This window comes from Ursus maritimus, unplaced genomic scaffold (genome assembly GCF_017311325.1).
Source record: "Ursus maritimus isolate PB19 unplaced genomic scaffold, ASM1731132v1 scaffold_17, whole genome shotgun sequence".
In the NCBI taxonomy this organism is placed as follows: Eukaryota; Metazoa; Chordata; class Mammalia; order Carnivora; family Ursidae; genus Ursus; species Ursus maritimus.
In genome coordinates this window covers 35,264,659-35,284,390 of record NW_024424119.1, presented here as the reverse complement: position 1 = coordinate 35,284,390, position 19,732 = coordinate 35,264,659, and the positions used below count along the sequence as shown (strand labels likewise).

Sequence of the window (19,732 nt, the reverse complement as noted above, 5' to 3'; positions counted from 1 at the left end):
TGCTATGCCCCGTGCTGCCGTCCTACTTGGGAGACACCTTGTCAAGCACTTGCCATGCTGCCTTGTGGTTCTTTTTTTAAGCTTGTGTCCCCTCCTTGCTTATAAACTCTTCCAAGGTAGCAAGTACTTCCTATTTAGCTTTATATGCTTAGTGTAGAGTATAAGATCGGTCATCTCATTGACATACAAGAGATGTTGTTTGAATTTACTGGTAACATAAAAACCATGGGAGATCATATAGTATAAAGAACTTCGTAATGCCGTACCCAACGATAAAAATTTGCTTGCTACTAAGAATAAAACTGGACATTTTCTAAAAGATTTTGTTTTCGTTCTTACCAAGTATCTATCATGTGCCAAAAATTAATCCAGTTGTTTTCACATGGATCAATTAACTTTTATGACCACTTGGAGAGATACGTGTTACCTTCCATAACTGTAGATGAGGAAAGCAACGCAGAAGAAGCTAAGTGATAAAGCCAGGATTAGAACTCACATCTTCAGATGACAAGGCTCCAGCTTTCCCCATTACAATGCAAATCATCTGTAGAAATGCAAAATTACTTATGAAATATGTAAAAATTACCCACAGGATACCAACTGAACACAAGAAGGCGGCAGAAAAAAGTACTGTGACTATACTGTTGCAAAATTCGATGGAATAGAGGAGGAGAATCCTTTGAGAATTTTTCTTCAGAACAAAAACCTTTCTAAGAACAATAAGAATAAAGACTGGAAAAGTACCCAGGAGGGTATAGAGCACAGAGGTCAAGGAGAATATCTACCTTCTTTTGTAATCACTGAGTCAGAAGCAGAAAACATGCTTCTGCCAGACCTAACTCAGCAGAAGCCCAGACAAAAACCAAGTCATTCTGAGCATCTCAGGATAAGCGTAGTCACAAGTACTCAAGAAAGCCCAGTGAAAGGCATCATTAAAAAGTCACAGACCTCTGTTGCTGGCCAACTGAGCTGTCGCCAATCTCCTGAACTTGAAATCCAGAGGGCAAAAATGTGGATGGTGCTGCCACATCTTGCTTATATGAACAAACAGGGTACTTAAAATTTCCCGTTTTAAAAGTGATTTCATATATTGATTTATTTAGCAAATAGCTACCGATACTTTATTGCCTGCAGGGTACTCTGACTAGATTTTGGAAGAAAAGACAGATAACATGGCTTCCATTTTAAGGACGTTGCATCCAATGGCACAACAGAGACTTGCTAAGAGTTAAGTGGAAGTTGAGGCAGGATGAGATAAGTGCCTCAAGAGAGAAAGAACAGTCTTATGGAGGCTTTGGAAGCAGGAGCAGTTCACTTTGGAGAGTTTCGTGGACAGTTTCAGAAGTTACAGGCAAAGAACATCTTCAAACATCTACTCTTTTGGAAGATACTGTGTGAGGTTCGGCCAGGCACATCCAGCCCTCTTGCTCCTTTACTTCTGATCTCTGAAATCCATGAAAGAAACAGGGGCTGTGGCTGACAAATTAAGAAGCAAGACGACTTCCTAGAGGGGAAAACAAGAGCTCGAGTGACGTTGTCTTCAGGAGAAACCCCCGGCTTGCAGGAATCCTCAGAGTCGCTCAAGATAAAGCTGCTGGCACTCAGTTTCAAAATTAAACACAATCCAACACAATCAAAAAAAAAATGTGGCCAAAGGTGTGTTTTATGACTTGGAATCAAGGGAAAGTTCTTTTATTTCCCCTCATTTCCTTTGCTGGACACAGATGTTCTAGGTGACTCCTCTGCCACCGTGGGTTTCACTAGTCCAATTTCATTGGCATCACTAAAATGCTGGTGATGCCCCGAGCTTAATGTGCTGCTGCTTCCCCCAAACTGGCAAAAAGTAAGAGATACAAGTTCCTTCGAGTTCGGCCGCCTGAGGCTCCATTTGTATAAAAAATTAAAAACATTTCAAAGTAAATTCAATTAGTGAATGTGTATTGCCTGAATAGACTATCCTTCTAAATTTAATATAGCGAACATGACAATTTTATGAGCAAACCAAGTTAGAGATAATATATTTTCATGTTCCTTAAACTAGCAAAGAGACTTCAGAACCATAAAGAACACTAACAAGGTACTGCATATACTTACAAACTTTCTTTAAAAAAAAAGTGTTTTTTAAATGTGAGAAGTGCAAGGTTTGGTTTTTTTTCTTCATGACTTTAAAGGGTCTTAAAAATCTTGTCTTCATCTCTCACCAGCATTACTAATAACTGGTGCTACTGATATAGGACTTCATTGTGTGTGTGTGTGTGAGGGTGGGAGGGAGGGAAGGAATGAAGGACGGAGGGATTGAAAGCACAGAGCAGTCTGTCTCTAGAAGACCTAGTGAGATTGAAAAAAATGGAACTAAAGGATGAAAAATAAAATTTTAAATAGCCTGTACTATTTATTTACTTTAGATTCCAAGAGACTGCAAGTGAGTCTTCAGTCACTGGTGCGAAGATAAAGGTCTAGGAAGACAAGAGGCTGTGTGTCACGTACGGAATGAGGGCTGCTGTCTTCCCTCTTCTGCTTCACCTGGACTTCTGAGGACAAACATGGCAGTGTGCATCCAGAGCAGTTGGGAATTTGGTTCTTAACTAGAAGGGTATTTGGCTTCAAGGATCCTTCCTGCTGTACCACGATTCTGTCCAGTCCGTGAACGATACAGTGTGACAACTTGAGAGAGACATTCCTGAGGTCTCCGGGCTTTGCAGGCAAGAATTCAGAAGTCCAGCTTTGGCTCTCCAGTTCTGTTTAATAATATCCTTTGATGGAAAACACATCCTACAGTGTCTCTTAGTTTCTTCTATAGATTCTCTCCACCACACAAAATCACCTCATGCTATTAGTGGAAGAATATAATGAGCAAGACACTCGATCTCTGGCATCTTGTAGATCGATCTGTTCCCAGGATCAAGTTTATTAAAAAAAGCCCGCAGGAAATTAGCGTTTATTGAGGACCTACTATATGGGTCAGGTCCTGGGAAACTTGCATCTTTTAGGTATGAGGTATAATTTGCTCACCATAAAAGTCATCTGTTTTAAATAAACAGTTCAGTGAGTTTTAGTAAAGGTATGCATTTGTGCAACCCTCACCAAAATCTGGTTTAAGAATTCTTCTCTTAGAGAAGTTCCTTCATAACCTCTGCAATCCATCTCCCAACCTCCAGCCCTAAGCAACCTCCAACCTGCTTTGTCCCCACAGTTTTGCCTTTTCTAGAAATTGCATGTAAATGGAATAATATAATATGTGATCTTTTGTGTCTAGCTCCTGTCTAGTTCACATGATGTTCTTGAGAGGGTATCCATGTTGTTCCTTGTTATCAGTAGACTCATTTCTTTTTATTGATAAGCAGTATCCCATTGTATGGATATAGCACATTTTGTTTATCTGTCCACTTTACATGGAAGTAGACTTGCTGGATCAGATGGTAAGTATGTGTTTAACTTTTAAACAAATTGCCAAAATGCTCCCAAGTGAATCTGCCATTTTACATTCCAACCAGCGCTGTATGAGATTTCCAGTTTCTCCACATCCTTGCCAACACTTTGGCACTATCAGTCTTTCTTAATTTTAGCCGTTCTCACAGGTGACATCTTACTGTTGTTGTATTTTGCATTTCCCTAATGATGAATCTTCCCGAGGCTCTTTTCTTTTCTTTCTTTTTTTTTTTTCTTAAGATTCTTATTCATTTATTTGACAGAGAGCGAGCAAGCAGGGGGAGCGGCAGGCAGAGGGAGAAGCAGGCTCCCCGCTGAGCAAGGAGCTTGATGCAGATCCATCCCAGAACCCTGGGATCAACACCCAAGCTGAAGGCAGACGCTTCACCGCTTAACCGACTGAGCCACCCAGGTGTCCCACCGAGCCTCTTTTCCTGTGATCATTTGCCATTTCTGTATCCACACAGGTAAAGTGTCTGTTCACATTTTTTTCTCATTCTTCATTGAATTTTTACCTTCTTACTATTGAGTTGTAAAAGTTCTTTGTATATTTTGGTTAAAAACCTTTGCTAGATAATTACTTTGCAAATATTTGCTTCCAACCTGTTGCTTGCCTGTTTTCTTAATAGTGTCTCCAAAGACCAAAAATTTGTTTGATGACATCTAATTTACTCATTTTTCTTCTTTTAATGTCCATAGCTTTTGAATCCTAAGAAAATTTCTCCTAACCCAAGGGAGATTTTCTACTCTTTTTCCGAAAGTTTTATGGTTTCAGTTCACACACTGAGGTTTATGATCCATTTTGATTTAATTTTTGTGTTAGGAGTGAATTAAGGGTCAACGATCATTATTTTGTATGTGGATATCCAGTTGTTCAAGCACTATTTGTGGAAGAACTGTCCTTTTCCCTATTATCTTGGTACCTTTGGTTAAAAAAAAGAAACTAACCACATCGATGAGGGTTGCTATCTGGAGTTTTTCTTCTGCATCACTGATCCATGCATCTATCCATATGCCAATACCACATGCTCTGGAGTACGATAGCTTTAAGGGAAGTTCTGAAATCAGGAAGGGTGAAGTCCTCCAATTTTGTTCTTTTTCCAATCTGTTTAGGCTATTCTAGGTCCTCTGCATTTACATGTTAGGATCAGTGTGTCAACTTCTATCAAAGAAGAGAGATTTTGACAGAGATTCTGCTGGATCTGTAGATCAATTTGGGGAGAATTGCCAATACTGGGTCCTCTCATCCAATACAGTATATGTTGCATTAACTTAGTTCTTTTATTTTTCTCAGCATTCTGTAATTTTCAGTGTACAGCTTTCACAGTTCCTATGTTAAATTTATTCTTAAATATCTTATTCTTTTTGATGTTACCGTAAATGAAATTAATCAAATCTCATTTTCAGATTTCCATTTCTAGTATGTAGACATGGAATTGATTTTTGCATATTGACCTTATACCCTGCAACTTTGCCAAACTCACTAATATCCTTGTAGCTTTTTTTTTTTTTTTTAATACAGATTACTTAGGATTTTCTACATACAAAGGTCACCTTGTCTGTGAACGCAAGTGGCCTCATTTCTTCCTTCCAATTCTTACACCTTTCATTTCTTGTTCTCACCTTATGGTACTTGACAGTTTTTAAAAAATATTTTATTTATTTATTTGAGAGACAGACAGCAGGAGTGGGGTAAGTGGCAGAGAGAGACGGAAAAGCAGGCTCCCCGCTGAGCAGGGAGCCAGACTCAGGGTTTGATCCCAGGATCCTGAGATCCTGACCTGAACCAAAAGCAGCTGCTTAAACAACAGACTGAGCCATCTAGGCACCCTGGTCCTTGACTTTTATTTGGATTATTAGCAAACTTCACTTTAGCTCATTGTACAATGACACTCTTATACCCCTTTCATAAATGCTGAAATCATCCCAATAAACGACAGGTTTTCACCAGTGTATGTCACTGCCTCCCAGTCAAAACTTCTGTTTCAGCAGCACTGCTATCCTTATTTATACAATAGTGTTTGGGGCACCTGGGTGGCTCAGTCAGTTAAGCATCTGTCCGCCTTCGGCTCAGGTCATGATCCCAGGGTCTTGGGATCAAGCCCCGCGTCAGGCTCCCTGCTCAGCGGAGAGTCTGCTTCTCCCTCTCCCTCTGCCCTTCAACCCCACTCATGCTCTCTCTTTCTTGCTCTACTCTCTCTCTCTCTCAAATAAATAAAATCTTTCTTTAATAGTGTTTGGATAGTTATTTTAAAAATTCTAAATACATTTTGTACTCCTCATTTAGAAACAACCAGAAAGTAGGAAAAAGAAAGTGCTGCCATCAGTAATAAGCACGAGTCTCATGAACTTAACAATTGAGAGCACGATGAAGATCATTACACATGCTGGAAGTGGCAATTCTTTAGCCTCAATTAGGTGCTCACTGGATTTAGTAAGCTGGTCAACCATGAGAAAGAGTAAAATTAAAGAACATAACATGGCATAGTGAAAATATAACATCAAAGACCGTATCTAAGATGCAAGGCATAATTAGCGATTTTTAAATATATTTTAGTTCTTTGGGAACCTAACTGCCTTTCTGATGGGTGCCATAGCTTAATTCGTAAGGAGACTGAGAAACACCTTGGGTCTCACCAAAGTGTGGGATATACCAGGACTTTGTTTAATCTCACACAACTTCTAAGAAAGATAAAACGATTCCCATTTAGAAATCAGAAAATAGATACAGAAATTTAAGTAACTTGCTGAAGTTGTATAGTAAGCAGTGGAAACAAGATTCAAGCTCAGGTCTGTTTGGTTCCAAAAGCTCTAAATTGGGGCCCTCTTTACTGGAGCAACCCGTTGCCCTGATGGGTATCCTGAAGCCCCTGGTTCCACGCATATATGGTTCTAACCTTCTCACCAGTGACTCACAGCAACTGTGTAACAACGGGAGAAATTATCTTCCTGGTTTGCGCTCTCCCAAAATACCAGCCCAAAGGCTTGAACACTATAATAAAGAGATCTGAGGCGGTTACATAAATAAGATCCATGTGCATAAACGCAGAAAGCTTGGTTTGAAATGGATGAGTGATTATCCTTTCAGTTTGGGGGCAGAGATGCCCAGGAAGTTTGACTAAGAAAGGCTATGAAAGTTTCTCAGTGAGGTAAACTCAGGCTTTTCTTCTCTGCTCTCATTTTTGGGCAGACACATTAGAAAATGAATGCATTCCAAGCAGAAAAGTAACCACGAAACCATTTCATTGTGGATGGGTGACAGAGCTCAGCCTTCTCTCTCAACACCCCGCAGAAAAATTCTAACCCTTGGGTGCAGATGATTTGGACTAAAGTCTTGATAAGCTGGATATGCAAGGCCAGAAAAGAGGAGGACACAGAGCAAAGAAAAAAAACGATCGAAAGCCCTTCTCATTGTGCTGTAAGTAAACACTCCCTCGATACTGTGGATTTTTGGGTTTATTAGAAAACATTTCAATTGGCTTTTTTTCAAGAAACAAATACAAATTATACCTCCTCGGGACTCTGGGCAATCCACAAAACTAGAAGCAAGCATCTCAATTCCCCCATATACCAAATAAGCCCTCTGAAGCTGCCCTATAGGATTCTGCCTTCTGATCAGCAGACCTTTGGAAGTGAAGTGTTTTTATCTACAAACCCTTTATTTTAGGTCAGGTACTGATCTATTGTTTATCAATCCTCTTCCCTAAGTAAGACACGTCTTTTACAGCCCTTATAGTGTTTAGACACAAATAGCAAGGTTCTGGAAAATCTCTGTAGTTAGCAAAATACTGGAAATGACCTACATGGTTGAGGGACAAGGTGGCTGGCTATCAGAACAAGGGCCAGAAACTTTGGGTCCCCAGCCTGCCGCCTACTTCCGTAAATAAAGTGTCACTGGGACACAGCCATGCCCGTTCATTTATGTCTTGTCTGTAGCTGCTTTCTTGCTATAAAGGGCAGAGTTGAGTGGTTGCCACTGGGACCATCTGGCCTGCAAAGCCTAAAATATTGACTATCTGGTTCTTTACAGAAAAAGTTTGTCGATTCCTTTGACGATACGTTTAAAATAGCATGGAAAAATATTCCTGTTGAGTAAAACAAAAAAAAAAAGCATTTTTAAAGGATGACACAATAGTTCATATGTGGTATCATCAGAATTATGAAGAACAAGGGGAAATGGGCAGAGATAAAAAATGCTAAGCAGGTGGATTTGGGCGGGAGCACTAGGGGTGATTTTCCTTAGCCCCATCTCTGTGTTCCAGTTTTCTAAAATGATCTCTCATTTCTTTCATCATAGAAAAAAAGGAACTGCACTTGCAACATTTAGCCCACGTCTCTGACTCGCCCACAGCGGGCATGACCACACTGAGCTCCGTCTCCCCACCAGGCCCGTCCCCACAGGGGTGCCGAGGGTCGGACGCAAGAAGACCCGTCCAGGTACCTTATGCTCGTCCCGCAGGTGGCTGTCCAGTTCCTCCGTGTGCTTGGTCTCATAGTAGCAGAGCTGGCATTTGTAAGGTTTTAGTTCATTGTGCTTTTCTATGTGTTGCTGGAGGCTCTCGTCACTGGAGCAGGTGAAGGTACACTTATCACAGCGGAAAACTACTCCCTGCAAGTATTTGGACAGTTTGGAACGGCACACTTCGATGGGGACAACTCGCTCTTCTGTGGAAACAAATTGAATGGAAAGATGGAAGTTTTTACTGATGGTCAGCACGCACTCTGTCTTTGGAATATAGGAAGAAACTCACCCGGTTCTGCTACCTCTCACGGGTCTGTGTCTATGAACTCACATGCACGCTGTCCCTCCCTCTGTTCCCCAAAAGGCATCTTCCTCTGGTACAGGTAAGAGTTTGTAAGACCAAAACCTCTTGGTGTACTTAATCCCCAGAAGGATCTTTACACCGAGGTGGGCAGGCTGAAATCAGGTGCTTGCTAATTCCTGAATGGAGGTGACTAAAGGAAGGGACGAGAATGGTGGCCACATTTTACCCACAGTAATGATAACTGACAGCAACCATTAGCACTTCCCAGTTCCTCCATATGTGCTAGTTGGGCTGGATCTAGAGATGTCCCTAAGTAGAAAGGGAACAGACAGTTCCCTAAGCCCCTGTGTGCCCCAACGGTGCACCTTCCTGGAGACTCTCTTAGGCTGGAGGTATTCCTGTTTTTACAAATCAGTAAAGCGAGGAATGAGGCTCTTAGTAACTTTCCAAAGGTCACAGAGGTTGTAATTGGCCCAGTTGCGATCTGTATCCCCACCTGTCAAGAAGGAAAACCTTTACGTCCCACTGTTTTCAGTTCCACTCGTTTCCCCTTCCGAGATGTTCCCAAGGAGACGGTTTTCCTGAAACCAAGGGACTCTCTCATCTAATAACAAATCTAAAAACAAAGGACCTGTACGTTTTCATTCACTAAAACTCCAGCTCTAACTAGGAGAAGCTCACGAATGAAATGGCTGCGGGCAACATTCGGGGTGTGGGAGGGAGGTGGGGGGTGGCATGGGAGATAGGGAGGATTTGTGCCTTTTCAGACAATCTGTAATCTGATTGTCACAAGGGAAAAAATAAAAGAGAGAGAGAGGATTTGGGTGCTTTTCCCATTAACATACCAAATGCTGTAGGGCTGGAAATGCGTGTGCTTGTTTATTTTGCACTCTCTCACCCTTGTGTTTAACTGCTCAAATTAAATTTCACACCAGTCTGCCCAGAGTATCGGCGCACGCGCCAGATATCCATAACTGGGATAAAATTAAAATCTGTGCTATTTATGCAAGGATCAAATATAGCGTGTGTTTTCCTGCTGTGTCTGGATTTCAGAAGACTCTGGAAGTTTACAAATGGACGCACACAACATATACTTATATTATTTAGAAACAGCAATGTATTATTAAGTCAAGAAAGCGTGATTTATTCTCAGAGTCACTGAGTAGCAATGTTTCCAGACATCAGTGTTTTGTGCACTGATGCGGCTCTCCCTGCGAGCCCTCCCTTTGTTGTTGGCCGGGGCTGGCCCCTGGGGAATTCTCCCCACCCAAAGCCATGCCTTCGTCTCAGCCACCACATTCTCACTGCAGGGCAGTCCCTGCCTTGGGAGTCCTTGAATACCGCGATTAATTGGCCAGCAAAAGGCTGCCCAGAGGAAGCGTGGAAGGTGCTGTCTGCTACATACTCCCCGGAGCTCTAATGCATATGTTATTTTCCCTATACAAAGAGTCAGTCGCTTATTTAGAAATATAAATATTTTTAAACCAAAGTAGAGCAGACAGCTAAGAAACACATGATTATAATGTAATCCACACATTTTCTTAGAATAGCAAATGTTTAACAGTCTTCTAACCATTCAGTTCCATGGTTTGGTGTAATCGGAGGAAAAATGCTTTGGCATCAGCCAGCCGGAGCCTCAAGAAAGCCCAAGCTACGACGCTCTCCTCCTCGAGCCCGGGGTTTCTCAACAGTAGCTCTACTGACATTCTGGGGGCTGTACTACACACTGCAGGGTGCTCCTGAGGATCCCTGGCCTCTAGCGACCATCTGCCATGGTACCCCTCTTTCCCAGCAGTGACAACCAAAAATACCGCTGGACAAAAGCACCCTGACTCTGGTCGATAACCACTAATCTACACCAAGCGCCCAGTGTTACCTCCAGCCGCTCTGGGTGGGACACGCGTGCAAGCCGGCGCCCAAGCACGAGATAGGGGTACAGGCTGAACCCCTGGGACCGGCTCCCGTGCTTCAGGAGCTCAGGGGCAGTGCTGACAAGCACTTTTCTTGCACCTTCCGTGAGACTGCACACAACCCTCCCCCCCCCCCCCCCCCCCCGCCTTGCGCTCTCTGTGTTGGCTCCCCCTTTGGATTGTGTCCTCTCGGGCTCTGGCCCGTGCCGCACGCTCTGGTTCTGTTGCCCTCCGTGGAGATGGACCGCAGCTGGTGTACTAGTCCCTGTATCAATGCCTCCAACACCTTGGAGACAGCCGTGCAGGCAGCCTCCAGTCTTCACTTGTCCCCGTAAAGAATCGCTTCTTTCAGACTGGGTTTTTTTTTAAATAGGCCTCCCTTTCAATTCCTCTACCACCTTGGTTAGTTTTCTTTGCAGTTTCCAATTTCACTATGTGTGTCTAAGTGAATTTTACACAGAGTCCTGAGAACTCAAAATACTCTGGAGTTTAAATAATAATAATTCATGGAAATGACCACAGCGATTTACCAGGAGCTCACTCTGTTTCAAGCACTATTAGGCACTCTACCCTCACAGTTAACTTTTTATTCTCTGAAAAACTCTGCAAAGTCAGTTTTATTACCTTTAGTTTACTGGTGTGGAAGCTGAGGACTGGCCTGCTGGACTCCTTCCTCAAAGTCATGCCTCTGGTTCAGAACAAACTTGTGACCTGGGAGCACAGGTCCCTGCCTGAGCTGCGCCAGGGCCCCCTTCCTTCACCCCCGAAAAGAACTCTCTTGGAATATCCGATCTGCATGCTGTTTATTTATAAGCCTTTGATTCCTAAAGATTTAAGAGTACCAAAGCTACAGGCATGTCGCAGGCAACCATTTCTATCTGAACTCCTTTCGAGTATTCTCTGAATCAGATAAGAGGTAATTTCCTGCTTACTTACTCTGAAACATAAGACTTCCCATTTCCAAACGAAGACATCATCAACATTCCAAGTCTCTGGGCTACATGGATTTTTACTAAGATATTCATTTTAGAAAAAAAAAAGTTAATTTTTCTCCTTTCTAAAAACATGGCTAACACAACCAAGATAAAAAACAAGACAGGCTTGGAAAGGCGGGCAAATCACGGACAGTGTTTTCTGAATGAGGTTATTCATTATTGAGGCAAGTCAAGGACATAAAGTTAGAGACTGGAACGTTTCCAGGTATGGACGGAGCCCTGTCTTGGCTACAGAAGCCCAGTGCTCAGGACTTTTTTTTTCCTACGGAGGCAGCGACAACTGTGGGTCTTTCTTGACTTCACACCTCTCAAAATTACCTTGGGTAAGAAATCAAGGCTTGAATCACACTCATTGTGACTCAGCTTCCAGAGCTGGCTGCAAAAATATTATGACTTCACCAGTTTGACTACAAGATAGATTGTGTCTCTCATCTCTTCCTACTCAAAAGCCGCTTGGTGCTGCCGCTGGACATGAAACCCAGGAGGAATGCCCCACGGAAGCCTGCGGGAACTGAGGTGCAAGAGAGCCTAGAAGGGTGTGCTGTCAAACTCCCGGGTGATCAGTGGAAAAATCTGCCGAATTGCAACTACCAGGAGGGCGGAGGGTCACTTCTGCTCAAGACAGAGAAAAACCACATCACTGTGGAGTCCAGGATCACCAAGGAAAAATTCTTCCTGAAAGGCAGACCACAACACACTTGGGTTTCCTCCCCACAACGTGCCAAGTCTGAACGAAGCAGGGAGAGATTTGGAAGTCATTCAGGCCAACAAACTCCGTATGCAAATGATCCTGCTCAAGGGCTGAGACCCTCTTTGGGCCAAACCAAAGCCCCACCCGTTACTTTCGGCCAAACGCGTGACAAAAGCTGAGTACTAGAAAGCCATTAAGAAAATAACAATAGTTTCTAAAAAACAATTATTCCAAAACATGACCATAAACGGATACACATAAACGTAAGGACAACAGTTCCTGGTAAGAAGTTATTAATTCTGATGTTAGCCAGGCTACCACCGTCAAGCCAGAGAAAGCTGGGAACCACACCTCTAATTCTAACGGGCAAAAGTATTTGGTGGAGATGGAACGGAATGTATAATTTCACTGACTAAAACGAAAGGCTGGCGATCACACTGTAGCTTTTTTTTTTCCCTTAAGTAAAGCGATACCGATCAGGTAAATTAAGGGAGATTAGTTTTGTTCCCAAAAGATATCCACCTTCAGGGTTCAGTTAAATTCAGTGTTTGCCCATGTATCGGGGTTACGGGCTGGGAAGCAGAAGTTTTAAGTTACTATGCCAACTGGAGACCAGCATCAGGGATTACAAAGTTTCAGAATTAAAAATATCTTGCAAAACTGTATTTCATCCCTGTAATTCAATCTGTACCCAATTTTCAAGGTGCACCATCGGTGTGCAAGGTACATATAGGCGAAGCCGTCTGTGCACGAGGCATCGTGCTTCCAATGATGGTGATAAACTGATAAACTCAGTGGAAATGTACTCATGAAACTATTTATTCCCTGCTCCCGGTCTCTCTTCCCATTAAGGTTCAAGGTCCTTCAGTGCACAGACCTTGCCTGACTCTTCATGACTGTATCCCTACAGCTTCAAACAATGCTAGCATGTAGTGAATGTTCAATAAATATCTGGTGCATTGAATGAAAATCCACCAAAAATCCTACCTCCAAACTTTTCCTTCAAACAAAAATCTTAGGGCTTAATTTTTCCCTTTCCAAACTGGTCCAATCATGGCCAATCTCACCAAATGTTGCTCTGACCTAAGTTCCTCAAAGAAATGGGTCTACCAATCCTTGGCTTCAATCTGTGCTATGCTGGTATTCATCAGGTACCCTGGCTTCCCATCTGTCTACTGAGTAAAGTTTGAACTCCTACAGTGGTATCCAAGCCCTGTCTAATTTGGCTGGAACACATTTTACCAGCCTTGCCCCCATTCCCTGCAGCCCCCCTCAGAACGCTCGAACACCACTCTGTCAACACATCTTGCTCCCCACCTACCTAATTTACCCCCGCCATGTAGTGGGTCCAACAGTGTCCCCCCGAAATTCACGTGCACCTAGAACCTCAAAATGGGACCTTATTGAGACACAAGGTCTTTGCAGATGTAACTCGTCAGGATGAGGTCATAGTGGTTTGGGGTGGGTCCTAAATTCAATGAGTAGTATTCTTAGAAGGAGAGGAGAGGGTAGACAGAAGACACACACAGGGAAGACGGCCACGTGAGGATAGATGCAGAGACTGGAATGACGCAGCTATAGGGCAAGGATGTCAGGAGCCACCAGAAGCAAGGGAGGGCCATGGAAGGATTTCTGTCTGGAGCCTTCAGAGGGAACTGTCACCTTGATATCAGACTCCAGGCCCCAGAGCAGTGACCGTACACTATTGTTTTAAGCCACCCAGGAAACTAATACACCCCAACTTCAATCTTCTTTGCCTGCTGAAATGTCATCACGGATCAGTTTGAAAGCCATCCTTCCACCGCCTTTCTCTACCCCAAACACGAACACCTGCCACCATGAATCTCCTAGATACCCACCACTCACCACCTTACGGAGCCTTAAGCACATGCTTCATCTCCTGGAGGAGGGCGGGTCCTGGGTCTTACACGCCTCATCTTGCCCAAGAACCCAGCATAGTACGGCATGTAACAAGCGAGTAATGAATGCTTACCGAATGCATGGACACACAGTGTGCTCCTTCGCCACAGCCCACATAAACCCATGATCATTTCTGATTCAGATTTCCCATGAGTGAAGTGAATTCTCCTCCCTTTCCTCCCTATTTAAATATATCATTCTGTTGGGATAAAAAGCTAAGGCAACTCTTCTTGCAAGCAGTATCTCAGTCTCAGGGCCAGTTCAGAAGTTGTTTTTCTTCCCTTTCATCCCAAGTATTTTAATTAAGCAAGGCCTCAGAAAGTTCCCTTTACCACAGGCCCCAGAGACCAGAGATGTTTCCTCATCCCCAGAGCAAGGAAAACGCAGGTGCAGGAAGAGCCACCTCTCATTACTTTGAGATCAGCCCCGACTCGAAATGACAAGGCAGACACCCAGCCCTATCTCTTGACTTGTCAAGACCAGCTTCCCGCGGAGATGCCACTTTGGGTTGAGATGGGACACCAAACCCAGGCGACACAGACGGCAGACACGGCTGCCCTGAGGCACCCTGCCGCCTGGGGTTCCGTGGTCCTCAGCTCTACCTCCAGCCCCACAGATGATTCCGTCCTCAGACCCAGCTGCCACAAGCCACTAGAGCGCTCAACAGGGTGACACCAACCACCCTCCCAAGGGAGAGACAGGGATGCCTGGTGGTTACAGGCATGCGCTGTGGGGCAGACAAGCCTGGGTTCAGACCCAGCTGGGTCACTTATTAGTCATTTGGATCTTGCATCACACACAGTCTCTCTGAACCTTTTACCCTTGTTATCGGGGGAGTAACAGTAATACCCACACCATCTAGGGTTTTGTGAGAATTCCGTAAACTGGACTCACTCAGTACAGCACCTGTCCTAGTCAACACTCAGTGACAGTGATTTGCTGTTGTTAATGTTGTCATTATTACTGCCGATCCTCAAACGCCCCTTCGTTCTAGATCGTGCACTTCTCAACCCTGATAAGGACGGTACTTATTTATTTATATATATGTTTAGACAGCTCTTTCAACATAAATTACCTCTACAAATAAATAGCGGAGACTGTAAGTAACCTGTGACGGGCAGTACGATGGGTGGGTTACGGGATCAGCGGCCCGGAGTGGACTCGCAGCACTGTGAGCGCACGGGTGACTCCGGTTCAACCGGCCAGCTCTCCCCGTCCCTGGGGGGCTTCCCACCGTATCTGCGGTGGGGTAGTGCACACTGGATTGCACATGCTCCCCTTCGGAGACCCCACTTTCGGGTTTCGTTGTCTAGGATTCCTGAAAATCTCCTGAACGCAATTTCAAAAGTCTAACAAACACTTGAAAGCCAATGGATTCTGTTTTCTCCTCTCCAGCGGGGGAGGGAGGCTGGGATCTCAGAGCCAGACCCGCAGCCCAGGGCTAGCAGGTGCACGGCACCTCATGGCATTCACTGGTCACCAAACTCTTGGTTAGTGTCTTTGTACCTCCAGGGGACGTGCAACCGGTGTCTCCTTATTCAGCATTTGCCCCAGTTTCCCATTTGTTTTCATCCTACCGTTCTGCACAAATATCTTTACCAAATCAAAGAAAAAAGCAGTTTTTCTCAGTTTCACGTTTCATGCACGCAAAGCAGGAACACAAGTAATAATACTAGCCCTCACGATGTTGTTGGATGGGAGTGACTTGATGTCAGGTGCAGCACTCCAAGGGCCTTTCTCAGCTTTAGCATTTACTCTATGTACCCCCATACCCCTTTCTCAAAGCCTCAGCTAACGAAAGGAAAATCAGTGAGCTCCTTAGACACTGAAGCTCTGAGCCCACAAGGCAGAAGCATGCAAAGCCAGAGGGAACCGACCACAGAAGTGAGGTCTCCCATCGTTTCTGTCTGCTCGGCAGCAACACTACTCATGGCCTCTCCCCACCCTGTGAGGGGGGCACGGAGCCGCCACCACACATAGGCTGGGGGACCAGAAGCCAGGCGACTGAGATGGAACCCTGGGTGGGGCCAATCTGGCCAAGAATTCCTGCCTCCACGTTCCGACACTGCTTCCCTCTGCTTGCAGGCGGACATCCCAGCCAGCAGCCACCTCGCGTCTCCTCAGAGTGGCCTGGGGAGGAAGGAGATCTAAGGGTGCTAAATGGGGCCTTCCACGCGGTGTGCAGCAGACCTGGGCAAGATGCCACAAAATGCAATGAGACAGCGGCGCTGGGGACGTGTTGGAAACTTTCGAAAATGCTGCAAAAATATCTAGCATGTCAGAGTAAGTGACATCTCAGCAGGACAGCAGAAGACACACTCACTGTTTCTGAGGCCCAGGTGGCAAACACGGAAAAGCCTCCTGAGGTTACAGGCCAAAGGAGGAAGGCAGGAACGAAGAGGGGGACGAGGAGGGAGGGAAGGCACGAAAGAAAGATGAAAGATCAGTGGACAGAAACAGCACGAGAGACTGGCGACCAGGATTCTGGTCATCTTTTCCCATCTACCTCGAGCTGGAATCTTCTTTGGACAAAGTAGTTTTTACATAAACATATTTTTCCTTTCAATGCAGAGGAAGCCTGTTGTTTAACAGTGTTTTAATTGGCCAAGAGTAAACTCAACTGAAAGAAAAACCGAAGAGAACTTGAAAGAACTATCCCTGTTTATCAACAGGAAGCAACATGTACAGAACACCCAGTATGCATCCACCACGGAACGCACTAGACCCTTGGCCCGTCATTTCACAGGCTAGAGTCTCCTCTCTTCTTACAGATGGGAGAGCAGGTCAATACGGGGGGCCTTAAAACCAGAACTTAAATCCGAAGCCTCTGGGATTTCTAATACCTATGAGACCACTTTTATTTTTAAGAATTTTTCTCTCTCCACCCATTTCATGGGAAACTCCACGCTCTGCTTTGGAAATCATCATTTCGGTGTCCCTCCAACAAATTGCTTGTAACCAGATAGCTCCTCACATTTTATAATGAACCCTCACCCACCCATTCTGTTTCTCATTCGCTCCTTCCTTAGCAAGGTGGTGAGGGCAGAGGAATCTGAATGTGAAAATCCCTCACGCTGGGAAGCCCCAGAGAAGGGTTCACTGCTAAACCCATCACCTTTGCCTCGCTCCAAGTGGAGCAGATCCTTGTGGCAGGAAGGGGTTTTTATCGTGGGCTATCACTGTGGTCATTTACTGTGATTCCCTGGAGAAAAGGTGAGGAACCAGGGACCAGGGCAAAGCGGCCACCTCGAGAGGGGCGTCCCTGAAATGCCACCCACAGCCCTCTACCCCAAGAAAACCACGTTTAGGAAGGTTACCTCGGTGCAGCACGATGTGGTCAATCATGTTGCGTTTGTATTTGGTGTGATAGAGGCAGAGAGGACAGCGAAGATCTTTGGGGCCCTCCTCGGGAACCGCTGAATGCCCAGCTTCCACGTGCATAGTAAAAGCAGATCTGGAAGAGAGGTGGGGGAGAGAGGCGATGAGTGTGACAAGAGAGCGTGCCGTTCACACACCCCCTGCTTGAGGGCCCAAATCGTAGTCGTTCATCATGTTTGCTCACCACAAGCTCCTCGGTCACTCATCCACTAGCTGAACCCTGTCACGCAGTGCTAACTTCCTTTTTGAAAATTTTTGCCACTTGGCTGGGGTCAGGGCTTACTTTGAAAAGAAATGGACTTCCCCAAACACTTTATCCTTGAAGATGAGAAGCTGTCTAATAAAAACATAAAGCCAAAATCCCTATGAGAACTTATTTCTCATTGTGCTTGGAAGGTGAGGGACTAGAGTAGGTTGATTTCCCAGCGGCCTGTGTGACTCTGCGCAGGTCAGGGTGGGGAGAGCAAGTTGCTGGGACATCATGGCGGCTGATGACCAAGTAAATTAAACTCCCCACTGTTGTACCACCTTAAAGGTGGAAGGCTATTGTTGCCTTCCCCTCCATCCTTTTCAAAACTTCATCATTTACAAAGCCTTCAGTGTCTCATAAAAATGGATGAAACCAAGAGTCTAATGGGCAAGGTCCCCTTCTTATTAACTCAAGTGCTTCTCTCTGGGGAACATGTACACCTGTCAGTGGGCCCTTGTTATCTGGGTCTTTAGCCTTTTCTCAGTTCTAAGGTCACATACATATTTATCTGAAAAACAACTGAACCCAATTAATAGTCAGAGAGGTAACACATTTCCCATCAAATCCCAGCAACTAAGGTGTTGGTGGAAAAGAACCTTGTTCTCCTTCCGACTGTTTTTTTGTTGGCCGTGAAGCCTACTTTTGCCAGCCTTGCCGTGTGGAGTCTGTCTTGAAGTACTAAAGTGGCCTAAGGCTCAGGTCCTGACTGCAATAGGAAGAGATAATAATAGCTTTACCCCTGTAATAGAGCCATCTAATATTATATTATTATAATAGCTTTCTATGACATTATAATACTTATTAGTGTTTCCTTTGCGCCAGGCACTATTCTGAGCACTTTAGATATATTGGTTCATTTACTCCTCATAAGAGTCCTATAAGTGAGGTCGTATTACTATCTTTATTTTGCCGATAAGGAACAGGAGACACAGAGAAGCTTAGGGACTTGTCCAAAGTCACACAGCCAGTCTGTGGCAAAGCTGGGATTCAAACCCAGGTAGCCCGGCTCCACCTTCTGCACTCATATCCACTAACCTACACAGCATTGCACAGATGCGCTTAAATCATGAGAGTCTAGATGACAGGAAGCACTCCGTTCTTTGAGTTCATCATTCTGTTACACACAAGCGCAAAGGTGGCTTTGGATTATCTCTTTCTAGATAGGAACAATCTCTCTACAACTGCTCAGTTCCAGTCTTCACAGTGCTGGAGTCTTGTTTCTCTGGGTGTCTTTTGACAATATGATCTTGAGAAATAGGAATTTTCTATAAGGGTAGCAGGGAAATCACAATTGCTGGATGTTCTCTCTTGGCTTTGACTTGGCTTTCAAAAACATAGATTTCTTTTTTTTTCCCCCAAAGACAAATTTAAAAAAGGGAGGACAGTCCTCCGAAGGGAAAAACACTCATTGCTTCATGCACTGGGCCAGAGAAATCCCTTACCACGATCTCACACTGCTTGGCTGCCCACTTGCCCTAACATTTGAACTCGTTTGTTCTGATACAGCGAGTGCTTCATCCTCAACCCCCTTCCACAAACCCCAAAGCAGCCTCTGGAACCAGCCTCCTTTGGTGAAGACTGGCCCCGATCCCTGTAGGATCCCGTGGACAGGGCCTTCCCCGAGCTCCGGGTCGGAGAGCGCAGGGAAGAGTGTGGTGAGGGGCGGAGCACGCACGGCCCCCTTGTTTTTCGAGGCGGTTCTCCATGCCACTTACTTAAAGCCTGTGTAAAAGGAGCAGTCTTTGCACTTGAAGAGCTTCTTCCCGCCATGCTTGTCCCTGTAATGGCGTCGGATGCTCTGGATGTAGCCAGAGGAGAATTCACAGAATTCGCAGTGAAGAACAGCCTCGGTCTTCTGCTCGGCACCCCCGGCGGCCCCAGAAAGAGGCACGGGGCTGACGCGGCTGTTGTTCCTCGCCAGCGCGGCGGACTGGTAGTGGTTCAACTGCTGCTGCACATCGGGCGGCTCCGAGTAGGAGGAGTCTGCGGACAGACGGGGAAGATGAGCCGGACACCGGACGCCGCGCGGCTCGGACCCGTGAGAACCCCGACGTTACTCGGGGCTTTTTTTTTTCTTTCTTTCTTTCTTTTTTTAGATGACTACGATCCACCTTTCGTCTTCACTGACATCCTACGACCCAGATTTTATTAAGAATACGACTCTGAGGGGAAAGGTTTCAAAGTGAAGGAAGAAAGTCAACTGTCGTCTCAAGGAAATGGCGGCGCGGCACCGGCCGCCACAGAAGAGCCAGCCGTCCCTGCAGGGGAGACAGATAAACGCGCGGAAAGCACGCGGGCACCGACGCGGGAAAGGAAAGTAGATGATGTAATATCGCCGCCTCTGCAGCCCAGAATTATTCAAGCCAGCCCCCCCACAAAAAAGAAAAAAAAAA

The 19,732-nt window shown here is 45.1% G+C and overlaps 1 protein-coding gene across 2 annotated transcripts in view; it reads right to left on the bottom strand.

Moving 5' to 3' along the window:
• The window catches only part of ZNF462 (zinc finger protein 462), a 79,983-nt gene that overhangs the window by 15,027 nt on the left and 45,224 nt on the right, over window positions 1-19,732 (bottom strand). For both annotated transcript variants that reach the window (XM_040631679.1, XM_040631680.1), the window contains exons 7-9: window positions 19,055-19,322; window positions 17,029-17,165; window positions 7,871-8,094 (exon numbers count right to left, since the gene is read on the bottom strand). In XM_040631679.1, coding sequence (XP_040487613.1) covers window positions 7,871-8,094; window positions 17,029-17,165; window positions 19,055-19,322 — 629 coding nt within the window. The remainder of the gene's footprint in view (window positions 1-7,870; window positions 8,095-17,028; window positions 17,166-19,054; window positions 19,323-19,732) is intronic.